The 13,956-nt window shown below is 39.8% G+C and overlaps 1 protein-coding gene across 1 annotated transcript in view; it reads right to left on the minus strand.

Moving 5' to 3' along the window:
- Positions 1–13,956, minus strand: part of ABCA13 (ATP binding cassette subfamily A member 13) — a 492,269-nt gene that overhangs the window by 295,320 nt on the left and 182,993 nt on the right. Inside the window, exon 31 of the mRNA XM_054496702.2 lies at positions 12,561–12,867. Coding sequence (XP_054352677.1) covers positions 12,561–12,867 — 307 coding nt within the window. The remainder of the gene's footprint in view (positions 1–12,560; positions 12,868–13,956) is intronic.

Below are 13,956 nucleotides of genomic sequence, written 5' to 3' on the forward strand. Positions count from 1 at the left end.
TCCAATGCAGAGTGTATATCTAAAATAAAGAAAATCAGTATATCGAAGAGATATGTGCACTCCCATGTTTATTGCAGACTTATTCACAATAGCTAAGATATGGAATCAACCTAAGTGTTCATCAATGGATGAAAAGATAAAGAAATGTGGCATATATACAAAATGGAATATTATTTAGCAATTACAAAGAAAAAATCCTGTCATTTGAAGCAACATGGATGGAACTGGAGGACATTATATTAAGTGAAATAAGCTAGACATAGAAAGACAAATATATGTTCTAACTCATACGTGGGAGCTAAAAATAAAATGAACTCATTGAGGTACAAAGTAGAGTAGTGAGTTACCCAGATGCTGGGAAGGGTAAAGGGGAGGGGAAGATAATTAGAGGTTGTTTAGTGTGTACAAATGGAGGGAAGGGATAAGTTCTAGTGTGCAACAGCACACTAAGGGAACTGTAGTTAACAATAACTTGTATATTTCAAAATAGCTAGAAGACAGGCTTTGGAATATTCCTAACACAAAGAGATGATTGTTGAAGTGATGGCTATCTCAATTACCCTGATTTGATTATTACACATTGTATGCATGTATCCAATTATCACAAGTAACTCATGAATATGAACAACTATTGTGTATCAATAAAAAAGCAAAAAAAAATTACGTTGAGTAGTGTGAGAAGCCTTCTCCTAGACCCTATTTCCAGGGAAACAGAAGACGGAGGCTATGTGAGAAATCCATATGTTTTCAGGAAGCACTCTATCTTTGTGGCAATGGAAAAGTAAGCTTTTGAGCTGTGTGGTCATTAATGGCACCTGGTCCTCACCACCAACAGGACCTCTTGCAGATACCTGGGCAGGAATATCCAATTCATTCCAGATGAGTAACAACCATGGTAACAAAAATTTAGCACAACATTTGTGCAAGAAATGAAAAGAGGCTCAGAGTTGCATAATTATTAACAAGTGAAAAACCCATGCCAAAAAGTTGGTCTCATTGAACAGATGATAATAGTGAACACACTATTTGTCATCAATTTAAATATATTTAAACAATTTAAACAAGGCAAGCCCCTCTATAAGAAACACCACACAGCACAATCATTAGAATTGAGTTAATGAGATGGTAAAGTAGCATAAAGATATAAAATGGGACTTAGAAGAACTTAGAAAAAACATATGAAAAAAACTAGCCATCAGACAAAGGAGAATAAAATTGGAAGAAACACAGGCCAAATTGATACTGCACAAAATACAGAAAGGGATGTAGAAAATAGGTGCTAGAAATGCAACTAAAGGAAACAGGGATAGAGTTTTTTAAAATGTAAAAATCTATTGATTAGAAACACAGGGAAAAGAAATGCAGGCAATTAAACTCCCTGAAAAAGAAAAACTAAGTATTTCTAAATTTGCAAAGCTAGAATACATCGAGTCTCCATTAAAAAAAAATTAAAATCTACACATCCAAAGGACTTGACTTGTCATCATAGAAAATTGTCCTAGAATGTTCAACAATGAAACATACTCTTATAAAATTTATTGAGTTTTCAAGCTACTGGCAGCTTGTCAAAATTACCAAGTTATATAAAAGGGAGAAAATATCAACGTGGCCTCAGATTTCTCCATAATAACATTTAAGACCAAAGACAATTTTTACAGGATACTTAAGGAAGGAATGAACCAAGGGTTTTATATTCAGCCAAGATGTCCTTCAAATATAAATGCTACAAAGAGTTTTACGTATGTAGGAATTCAGGTTATATTATCTTATGAGAGCTTCTTAAGGAAATTACTAGTTGGCAAACTTCATCCTGCCAAATGATGACTGGTAAATTACAGTGAAAGGGCTAATGGTAAGCAATGAGTACAGTTTCCCGTAAAAGCAAGACTAAAACAAAAATAGGAATTAAGGTTACAAGACAGATTGGAAATGCTACTATTCCCTGAAATATAGAAATGATATGAAAAACAAACAGAAGGATAATAGGGAATGAGTCACAGATGAAGGAAAAGTTGGTGCACGCCAAACTCAAATACTATTTTTTAAAATATTGGCAAATGTAGAATATTAGTATAAGTGTCTTTAACAGTACAAAAGGCAACATTAAGTAAGATTAACAATACCAGCTAAAATTGCATGATGGACAAGAGAAAATATATGATGAAATAAGAGAACATATTTTAAGTTTTTATTGCTTGTGATAAAAAAACAAGGGTTTATATTACTTATATAATGTTATAATTATAAGGTAACCACTACAATAATAATAAAATAATTTAATAATAATAATTAAATTATTAAATATTAGCTTAAAAGAAAAATCATAAGCATAAGAAACACAAGATAGAGGCAAGACTATATATATATTTATAATTGCATTTTATACTATCAAAGAATTAATGCCACATATATAAGAAGCTATATAATGCCTACGAGACACACCTGAAACAAAATGCTTCAGAAAAAATTTAAATGAAAGGATGGGCAAAGGCATATCAAGCCAATAGAAACACCAAAAGGCAAAAAAAAAAAAAAGAAGAAGAAGAAGAGGAAGAGAGAGTGAAGAAAAGAGAAAAAAAGCAGAGTTCACCATTTCAATATCAAACAAGGTAGAGTTATGTCCACAAAGCATTAAAAGACACAATTATTCATAGTAACGCACACAATAACAAAGCACAAATATTCAAAAGCCAAACTCCACAGGAAAAAGAGAGAAGGAAAACCAAGTAATAAGGGACTATAATTTACCTATCCCGGCCTAAGACAGATCAAGAGGACATAAATTAAGGATAGAAAAATCCTAAATAACAAAAATAACGCAGATCAAATTCTCTGCCCTAAAATAGGGAATTAGAAATTCTTTTCAAGGGTCTACAAATCATTCACAAAAGTGGGTTATACATTATTTGATATCAGAACAGAAGTAATAAGAATCATATTTTGACTGCAATTCAGAAATTAAGATTTAGCAACAGAATTTGGCAATTTAGTATATAATGCAATTTTTGTATTTTGTCCCTCTGATATGTAAAAACATACTATTACAAAGTAGATTTAATTTGTATGTTTCTTATTACAAGTAAGCTGTGTAAGCATAGTTTTTCATATGTTTAAAATTCTTGAGCATTTTCACCTGGAAATTAAAAGAAGCTTTGTTTAAACAGCTCTTGGGTCAAAGAGAAAATAGAAACCTGTACTGCACGCATCTAGAAAACAATAAATTGTTAGCTACATATGAGATCTATGGGACATAAGGTAGGAGTTGAAAGAAAAGTCATTACCTTAGGTACCTACATATTATATTTAACTACAAACATTTAAGAAAAAAAAACTAAAAATAATGAATTAAACTTTAGGCTCAAATTATAAAAGAATATATGAAGATACAGAAAAGTAAGGAAGTAATAAAAATAAAAGCAGAAATAAGTTAGATGAGACAAAAGAGAGAATTGATGAAGTCCAAATATGGTTCTTTGAGAAAATAGAAGTCAAATAAGAAAAGAATGAAATAACTTGCACATCATGAATTTTTAAAATAAGGAAAAAGACAGCATGTTAAAAGAGGAGTAACCACACCAAGAGAGGAATGAAGGAGGATGAGTAGGGAGAAAGGGAGAGGAGAAAATTATTTCATTTTTTGACTTTAACTTCTCTCTTAATAATTGGAAATGGCTCTTAATAATTGGATCTTAATAATTGGAAATGGTTCATATTAAAGTTGAAGCATTACGTATTATGTATCACCAACAACAACTGCACTGAGTACCAAGTTTTAAAGAGGTGCTGTCATTCTCGTCCCTTGCAGTCTCCACTAGAGCAGGGTCACAGCAGAGCAGATTTAAGTCATTCGTAGTTTTCTTGTCTTTTTTTTTTTCCAAACAGGGTCTCACTCTGTTGCCCAGGCTGGAGTACAGTGGCATGATCTGGGCTCACTGTAGCCTCAGCCTCATGGGCTCAAGCAATTCTCCCCTCTCAGCCTCCCAATTAGCTGGGACTACAGAACACACCACAATGCCCAGCTAATTTTGTTTATTTTCTGTAGAGATGGGGTCTTGCTATGCTGTCCAGGCTGGTTGTCTCATCTTAATATGGTCATAACAATCCCTGCTCTCCAAGCTTCCTCAAGGCAGGACTACATCTTCCCCTACTACGTACGTCATGCGATTACAGTGCATGACATGTAGTAAGTGCTCCGTAAATAGTTCCCAAATGAGTATGTAGCACAAAAACTTTCAGGCTAACTCTTGGCAAGACTTTGCGATTTCTAGTTTGTAAAACATGCATCACAAGGACAAAGAATGAGGGACTCATCCCAAAACAAAACAAATAAACAAGTAAGTGTCGTTTTGGAACAGGATATTAAGTGTGAATTATTTTCTCTATTTTCTTCACTCTTGAATATCACTGGTTTATAGAACTAAAAATAAAAAACATACACACAAAGGTCAGGGATGTCTCAGTAACCTCAGAAATAGGATTTTCCTCTTATCAGGAGAGCACGAATCAAACTAAGAATCTAGAATATTCTCTGTATGTTTCCCCTTCTCTGGAACTCAAATCAAAGAACTATCTATAAATTGTACCATTAGGAAATTAAACTCTCCCACGTCCTTTGTAGGGACATGGATGAAGCTGTAAACCATCATTCTGAGCAAACTATCGCACGGACAGGAAACCAAACACTGCATGTTCTCACTCATAGATGGGAATTGAACAATGAGAACACTTGGACACAGAGTGGGGAACATCACACACCAGGGCCTGTCATGGGGTGGGGGAGGGGGGAGAGATAGCATTAGGAGATATACCTAAGGTAAATGATGAGTTAATGGGTGCAGCACACCAACATGGCACATGTATACATATGTAACAAACCTGCACATTGTGCACATGTACCCTAGAACTTAAAGTATAATAAAAAATAAAATAAAATAAAATGTCAAAAAAAAAAGAAATTAAACTCTCTTACTTCTTTAAGCCTTTCTAAAGGGATACTCTGATCTTCATAAACACTAATTGTCACCATTGCTTTTTCTGCAGGTGGACTTTTTGGTTTCCATTTTAGTAAGCCTTGCTCCTGGTATTTGATCTGTTACTTGCCTCTGTCAACACTATCAGTGAGTGCAATGACAGAAAAGTCATGGGCGTGTTGGACCAAAGTCTTACTATAGAAAGAACCACCCTGAGAAATCAGCTGGTTTTTGTTGTTGCTGTTGTTTGTTTGTTTTTTCTTTTGTTTTGTTTTATTTTGTTTTCTCAAGATGTAGGACTTGGAGGCAAGTGTAGGGAGGTGGCAAATTTCCAGCCACCACCTCTCACGTCAGCCCGGCCTCTGCCCTTTCCTCCTCCTGCCCGTCTCCACCGGCCTCCATCACCACTACTGCCCAGGACCAGTCCACATCAACCATGGGGAGACAAGACATAGCTGGGGGCAACTGCTGAAGAGAAGAACCAGTGCATTTGGCCTCCACTTTCTCTTTCTCCCTTTATCCTCCCTTTCCTTTTCAGGAAACCAGAGGCACAGACTCATGTTGCCCCTGTCACTTGCTAGCTGTGTCTTCCGCTACCTTCTGCACAACACAGCCAGCTGAAGTCTGACGTGATTTGTGAATTGGAGGCGAGTGGAGGTCAGAGAAGGTGAAGCAAGGGGCATTTAAGACTCTAGTGTTCCTGACTCAGCCATTGCCAGAGCCATGCATGAAAGTAAGTGCACCTTCCTAACCACAAACAAAGGGGAACATTGGCTCTCATTCATTTTATTGTTCCCAGTTTTTGTAACTCCCTTGGGAAAGCCAGGGAAAAGGGAAGATGCTCGCGTGCATCCTCACCTCTCTGAATCTAACACCATCCAAGAACATCAGACCTGTATTGACCTTCTGCATCAGTAGGTGGAAGAGCTTTCTCAGATTTGAAGCTGCCCAAGAATGGAGTGGGCTGCCACTCAGAGCATCCCACCCATTCACAGTGCCTGGCATTGCCCCTCACAAGTCTCAAGGTCTCCTCAAGCAGGATACTTCACTGCGCACTACAAGCCAATGCACTGGGCAGGCAGCAGTTAATACCCCGTACGAGGTGAGGAGACTGACACCCAAAGCTGGCGCAAAACTGGCCCAAGATCCTGCGAACCAACAAGTGTCAAAGCTGGCACCCAAATGCAGTTTTTTCATCCCAGTTCTGTCATCATGCCAAGTCTGAGGCTCTAAAGGGATCCAGGAAGCTCGAAAGAGATCAGATAAACTTATGTCAAGATCCAATATGTCTAAAGAAGGAGACTTTGAGACCTTAATTCAGACTCCCAGGTCACACAAATTCTACCAAGAAATTCTCCTGTATTTTACTAGGTAGAGGAAGGCATGAAACCAATTGTGAGCAACCCAGCGCTGCCACTTTTAAAGGATCTGTATCTCCCGTTTCACCCCTTATTAGTTATGAATGTACACTAACTACTGCATTAAGCAGTGAGTTTCTTGACCTCAAGAACTGCATAGTGCTCATCTCTGCATCCATCCCAGCATAGAATGTGTGTCATACAGTGAATATGAAAACAAAATGTTTCTACATAGATGAATAGAGGAATGACTATATGAGTGAATGATGAAGGCCCTTGAAATAATTTATCAGAGGCAAAGCAAACAGTGGATCTAAATGAGGGTGTTTTGGAATTTGGCTAGGACTATTCTTCATTGCACACCACAGTGTCATTTATTACACAACAATTGTCACCTCTGGCCCTTAGGCACTAAACATACACTGGTCCCCATTGTTACCATCAAAACACCCCACACACTTCCAAACTCCCACCAACCAAGGTTAAGAACTACTGCTCAAATCCGAGCTCTGGCTAGGATATAAGAAAACATGCCAGGCAGGCATTCTTTTCTTTTCTTTTTCTTTTTTTTTTTTTTTTTTGAGACGGAGTTTGCTCTTGTCACCCAGGCTGGAGTGCAATGGTGCAATCTCAGCTCACTACAACGTTTGCCTCCTGGGTTCAAGCAATTCTCCTGCCTCAGCCTCCCGAGTAGCTGGGATTACAGATGCGTGCCACCATGCCCAGCTAATTTTTGTATTTTTAGTAGAAACCGGGTTTCACCATGTTGGCCAGGCTGGTCTCGAATTCCTGACCTCGTGATCTGCCTGCCTTGGCCTCCCAAAGTGCTGGAATTACAGGCGTGAGCCACCACACCTGGCTGAAAACATACCAGACTTTCAAATACAATGGAGTGAAATGGCAGCCAAGTGACCAAGGCTCCTGCACAAAGTGCTTAAAAGCAGCAGGTGGCAATTAATAGTTTATTTGGGGAGTGAGGGGTATTAAGATGCTGTGAGATCTTGGGGGAAATAACTTACCCTATCAGAGTCTCAATTTCTTCTGCTGTACTTTTAAGGTTTTTAGAGGATAAATGAGATGATTTTTTTTATGTGATATAATTTTAAGAGATTACTTTGCTGCTGTTGAGGGAAAGAACATAGACAAATTGGAGAAACGATTTGCTGAGGTTTTAATGAGAAACCATCCTCCTCTGCCCAGCAAGGAGATAAGTTTATAAGAGCTGTGTGGGGCTTGAGAAAGTGAAGAATTGCAAAATTTAATGAGGATTTTTCTTCTCCTTCCCACTACAGTTGGTATCACCAACAAATTACCCGCGTTTGTGGGACAGGACAGAGACTGCAGGCAACGGAGGGGGCTTCCAGCAGCTCTGAGCACTAAGGGTCATCAGGAATGGGAATTTCTGCTGAAACCAATGACTATTGACTAAACGGAAGAGAGAAGTGTTTAATAAAGTTACCTGAAGTAGAGCCCAAGGAAGAGAAACAATCAAAATAAATAGAATGAGAGGTCCTCTCACTGGTCTGTTGTGGATCAAGCTGATTTTTTTTTTAAGCAGGAATTCAACATTTCAAGCATGAGTGGCTGTCAACCCTTCACTCTCCACTTCGCCCAAGACACATCAAAGTCCAGATGCAACGCCTCGTGGGAGCCATCACTCAGCCTGACCCAGCATGCTCCATTTCTCCTTCTCTTGAACCCACCCCAGGGTGGTGGGAATTGAAGCGGCCAAAAAGCAATAGAGGAAATAACAGGTGCCCTTTCAAATAAATATTCTTTGTGCATATAAAAAAATTCCAGAATATTGTTGTGGTTTTTGTTTTCTGAAAACCTGTTTATTAAGTTGGCTTATTCTTTGAAGCAATACATTAACATTTGAATTCCTTTATATTCATGAAGTACACACTATAGTTCCAATCATGAAATTATTCAATGATAACTGCCTATGAATCATGATAGGAACATGAAATTTCAAAAACTGCTGCTGCCTATCCATCTCTACAGTCTCCAGCAACATTTTCCAATGCATGCCTTTCAGGACATTAGTTCCATGAGCTGCCGGTAGATACTACATGAAAAATAAAAGGAGGAGAGAGAGAGATCTGTGTGCAAGAAGAGTGGAAAATTTTTAGTTAAATAGAGTTAAACACGTTTTGTTACCACAGGTGAATTGCCATGTTCCCACCTATAGTAGGTCTCTCCACTTGTTGAGGTCTCTTCCCCTTGACTAATTCAGGACACAGCTGCCCCCCCTGCTTATACACTACCAATTTTCCCATCTTACTGGACTATTCCCCAGGTAGCATCTTATATTTAAAAAAAAAAAAAAAAAAAAAAAAAGACTTCTTCCCAAAGAAGAAGTCACTGCCCATTTCTTCCCATTGAGAGCTGTCTGAGTTCACTCTCCAATCCTACCCCACCAAGTCTCCATTCTGTCCACTCTAATTTGGCCGTCATTCTCACCACATCAGGGAAGCTGCTCTCTATGAAGCCCTGGATGGTGTCAATCCAGTGGTCGATTATCTGTCTTTACCTTATTTCACCCATGAGCCACATATGACACACTTGATCACTCCCCTTCCTGGAGTCTTTTGCTCAGCTTGGCCTCCAGGATTCCACACTCTGTAGGTTTTCCTCCTGCCTCAATGATACTTTCTCAATCTCCTCTTCTCATTTACCTCTTCATGGGAGGGGCCCCACACTTGGTCTCGGCCCTCTCTATTTTTCTATCTATACTCCTTCCCATGGTAATATCTTAGAGTTCTAAATGCCATCAAAATGGGGGAGACTCCTAAATTAATAGATCCGTATATTGTCCCAGCCTCCTGAACAAATCTGCCTACTAGACATGTCCAAAGCTGAGTTTCTATCCTTATCCTCCAAACCTCTACCCACAGTTTTTCTATCATAGTTACAGATAATTCCAGCAATCCAGTTACTTGGGCCAAAATAGGGGAATATTCCTTGATGTCTCTCTATCACACCTTCATCAAATCTTTTGGCAATTCTGTTGCCTCTACTTCCTGAATGCAACCAAGAATCTGACCACTTTTTACCAGCTTCTCTGCTACCACACTGGACCAAGCCACCATCATCTCTCACCTGGGTTATTACAACAGCCTTCTAAATGATTTATCTGTCCCACACATACCCCTACAAGCTCTTTTCCACCCAACAGCGTGAGCAAGACTTTTACAGTATAAGTCAGATGATGACATCACTCCTGCTCGAAACTCTCTAGCAGCCTTTTAATACCACTCCAATCACCTGCAACCATACAATCTATGATCAGCTCTTTGACTTCATCTCCCACCTTCTCGCTCTTGTGCACTCTGCTCTGGTGACTCTTCACACATACCCTAGGCCACTCCTACCACAGGGCCTTTGCATGGGGGGTTCCTCTGCCCTAGAACACACTTCCCCTTATGCTTCTGCATCCTGTCAAGTCTTTGTTAAAATGGTACCTTCGTGATAGGGTCTACCCCATCCACATTAACAATTCCATCTTCCCCTCCTAGTGTCCCTGACCCTGCTCATCCTATTTCCCAGCTCCACGGCACTTCCTGCTTCCTATCTTTCAATGCAATTGTCTTCTTAATTGTATTTGTGGCACCTCTGCTTCCCTGGACTGGAAGTCTCACAAAAGCAGGGATTTTTACCTATTTTCTTTACTGATTCACCTATTTTCTTTACTGATTTACTTATTTTCTTTACTTATTCAGTCTAGAGACTGACAAAAATTACATAAAAGTCATTGAATAAATTCATAAATTAATGAATATGTAGCTCATTCAGTAAGCAGGAGGAAACTGCTAAAAAAATTTTAATAAACATTTTCTACAGTACAAACTGTGCTTTAGGATTTTTACTCAAGTGACTGAGTTCTTTCGAGATCTCAGACTGTGTTTCAATCACTGCAGGTACTCTAAGCCCTCAAGAAAGGGAGACTTTGAAACTAGAGATAAAAGATCGATATAGCACAGTGAGAAATCTCAAAGATTTAAATATTTCAGAGAATTAAAATACTTCTTCATCTTTCTCAAAGAAATAAAGCAATACTTCTGAGGAGTTATGTTGCTGTATCCCAGTAGTAGAATAAGAGAGGTAATTCCATGAGATGAGAATCATACCTGGGTATTCCACTCATTCCAACGTTTTAGGCAGGAATGTTTCTCATACATCAGAATTTATCTTCAAGGGGTGAAAAAAGATATGTCTCCATCCATGTCCCTCAATTCCTCCTTTCTAGCTCTCTTGCAATGTCTGTTAGCCATACACTATGATCAGTAGGAATTGAAAACTGGTTATTCAGGCCATTTCTGGATTTCCATCAATACATTTGTAGGGGTGTACGCTGTTCTTCCCATCGTGCCTTCTTGGGAAATATCCTATGTTAGAGTGGACAAAGTAAACCCCCAGTCTCCTCCTGTGAACCGGAGCAGAGGGAATTGTCATGTTCCCATCTACGTAATCACAACCCTCCTCTTTCATGGGTGGAGATCATAGCATACTTTGGAGCTAGAAGGAGACTGTCTGAATGCAATAGATTTCGGGTTTGCCTTTAGAAAATGAGCAATAATAAAACATCGGCTTCTCCCAGTATCTAACACAGATCACTAATTCTCAGAGCTCTCAGGTGTTTGCACTGGGTATGCAGCGTTTGTGCATGACAACTAGCCAACAACAGCACTTTTCTTGGGTTCTGCTCCTGCTGCTATCACCTCCAAGAAAAATGCTTTAGGAGCAGAAAATCACGGGTTGAAAATGTTCATAGCCAAAAATATCATCGCTTTGAAAAGAAAGAAAAGCTATCATTTTACAAAGAAAGAAGTTAAGAGGCTTACTAACGGTCTGCCTAACAAGGCAGCCCCTGAGTGAAAATGTCGCCTTAGTCTTTTTCTTCCTGACCTTTTGTTCGCTGCACCACACTAGGCTATCCCAAGATAAGTTCAATCAGGTGGTCTTCAGCCTTTTATCCTCCCACTGTGGGAAAGTTCTTCCTGTACCACCAGCATTTTCATAAAAAATGTGTGGATGTGCTATTATGTATGCAGCATATCACTAGACAGGAAGGAGGGGTCAAGACATCAAGTCACCTATCCTCACGTGTGTGTCACCCAGTCACCTGGAGAGGCAGTCCTGACTTCTGCTTGGTGGTCCATGGCTCTGCCCCAGTCAGGGGTGGGCGGTGCCATGAGTTGTTACTGGCAGTGTTTCGATGAAGGGTGAGTACTTGTCCCTGTTCTCATAACTAAGAGAACTACTGTCCCTGTAGTAGCCTCATGTTGAGCCACTTACTTCCTAGTGTGCTTTTGAGAGAGGGTAAGAAGGTGGTACCTTCCTGAGGCCCTACATCAGAGCCAGCATGCAGGGATTGCAAATGAATGACCTACATTATCCAGAGCCAGGCCAGCTGTGGGAGCAGGATGCTTATGAGAACAGTATGCACCATGAGGAAAGTAAGAAATCCAGGCTGAGCCCCACAGCTCACAGCAATACGGCTCACCCCGCTTTGGTGAGCTTTGAAGTTTTTTCATTGTCTGACCCTGCCAAGGTGTCCAAGCTCACCCTCAGGTTCACTGAGCCCCAGTCCGACCATAGTCTCCAGTCCTCTCTGCAAACATCCCCTGCCTGGCCTCCCTGATGGCTGTTTTAATGCCTCCATGATGTCCCCTCCAAGTCCTCTTGTCCAGCTGCTCCAGCCCTTCACTGAGCTTCCCCTCTTCCTGTAGATGTCACCAGCCAAATTACACAATCGAACTCCTAAATGTTCTCATATTACTTCATGGGTACCCAAGCCATGATCAAGGCCTGTATGGAATCCCTCGCCACCCTGTCCAGTACACAGCCTATGTCTAAGGATTTGCACTGCAGAGAAAATAACCTCCCTCAGTTTTCCCAAGGTTAGATAAGTGGAGTCTTTTGTTGGACATGCACAACCCTTGTGAATGTTATTCATCAAATTTATTCTAAGTGTATTTAAAACTATAGATGATGCCTGATGTCAAATTTAAAACTTCACTTGATTGTACTATCTCAACCATTATATTTCTTCTACCTGAAGAGTACAAGCATATAAAAAAATGAACCTCACGAAATTAAAAAGTGGCGAGTGAACTTTTTTAACAGTCCTTTTTGAAATAACCATAGAAAAACTCAGAGCTTTCTCTCCTCAGCTTGCCAAATGCAAGGCCCTTCTCACTGTCGGTGGCTCCAGCCCCAGGCTACTCACAGATCGCTGGTATGGCAGGGGTAAGGGGCCGCCTGAGTCTGTGCTGCTGGTTCCAGAGCTTCCTGCCCAGTCTGCACCAAAATGATGGCTCTTTCGATCATGTCTTGCAGTGGGACAAAGACGTAGTTATATTTGAACCCATCAGCTGGTAGATTCTGAGGGTGGAACTTCCAAGAAGGGTTTTTTACCACATCTGTTCGCACGCTGTATAACACATTGGTCCGGATTGTGTATGAGACATGAGGTGGCAGTTTGGCAGACTCTGATCTGAAGTTCTTGTCGAATAAGGAATTGTTGAAAATGATACCTAGTGGCAGAAGAGGAAAAACGAAGCATTACGACACTATAGGGAGTGGCTCAAACCACATCTACACTGGGTGAGACAGGAAAGTTGCAGGAGCCTGAGACTCACAGCCCTGCAGACTCAGAGCCTGAGCCCCCAGGGGCAAAGCTGACTTTCAGTCACACAGGCAATTTGTGGTAAGCCTAAACCAAGATCTCTTAATTCCCTGTCCAGTGCTGCTTTGTATTTTTTCATAAAAGCAAACTGTGGTATAATCAACAGAAAGAAATTATTTGTTAGATGTTTTTTACAGGGATTTTTTCTCTTGATTGCAGATGTTAACTCAATGTGCAGAATCCATCTCTTTGGGGTTACTTATCATTCATAACTTAAATACATGGATTCTATTTTATGCCACATGGATTCTTTGAATTGCATGCATAAGGCCTATCACAGCTAAATCGTGTCCCTTACTAAATTCATATGTAGAAGTCCTAACCCCCAGTACCTCAGAATGTGACTATATTTGGAGATAACATTTAAAGAGTAATCAAGTTAAAATGAGGGCCATTAGGGTACGCCCTAACTCAATATGAAGGTGTCTTTATAAAAAGAGGGAAACTTAAACACAGAGAAATACATAGAGGGAAGATGAGGTGCAGAAACCCAGGGAGAAGATGGCCACCTACAAGCCAATGAGAGAGGCCTAGAGAAGATTCTCTCCTCACAGCCCGCAGGAAAAACCAGTGGATGTCTCCATCCGAAATATCTAGCTTCCAGCACTCTAAGGCAATAAACTTCTCTTGTTTTAGTCTGCGATACTTTGTTACAGCAATCTTAAAAAACTAATACAAAACCTCAATTAAAAATAATTCAATGTGTATTCCAAAAGAATATGAGAGCACCACCATATTTATCTTGAATGGGCGAACAATTAAATAATGGAGCAGAGTTGGCCATTGCCTACTCTCCGACCCAACCAGGATATCAAGATACTCTGATAAAAGGAAAGTTGATTCAGGAAATTAGAGTATAACTTTAATCGGGAATAATACAACTTATGATGTGAGATTTAACCAGAACATGATGTCATAAAAGGGTAAAAGCAGATGC

This window comes from Pongo pygmaeus, chromosome 6, assembly GCF_028885625.2.
Source record: "Pongo pygmaeus isolate AG05252 chromosome 6, NHGRI_mPonPyg2-v2.0_pri, whole genome shotgun sequence".
Classification (NCBI taxonomy): Eukaryota; Metazoa; Chordata; class Mammalia; order Primates; family Hominidae; genus Pongo; species Pongo pygmaeus.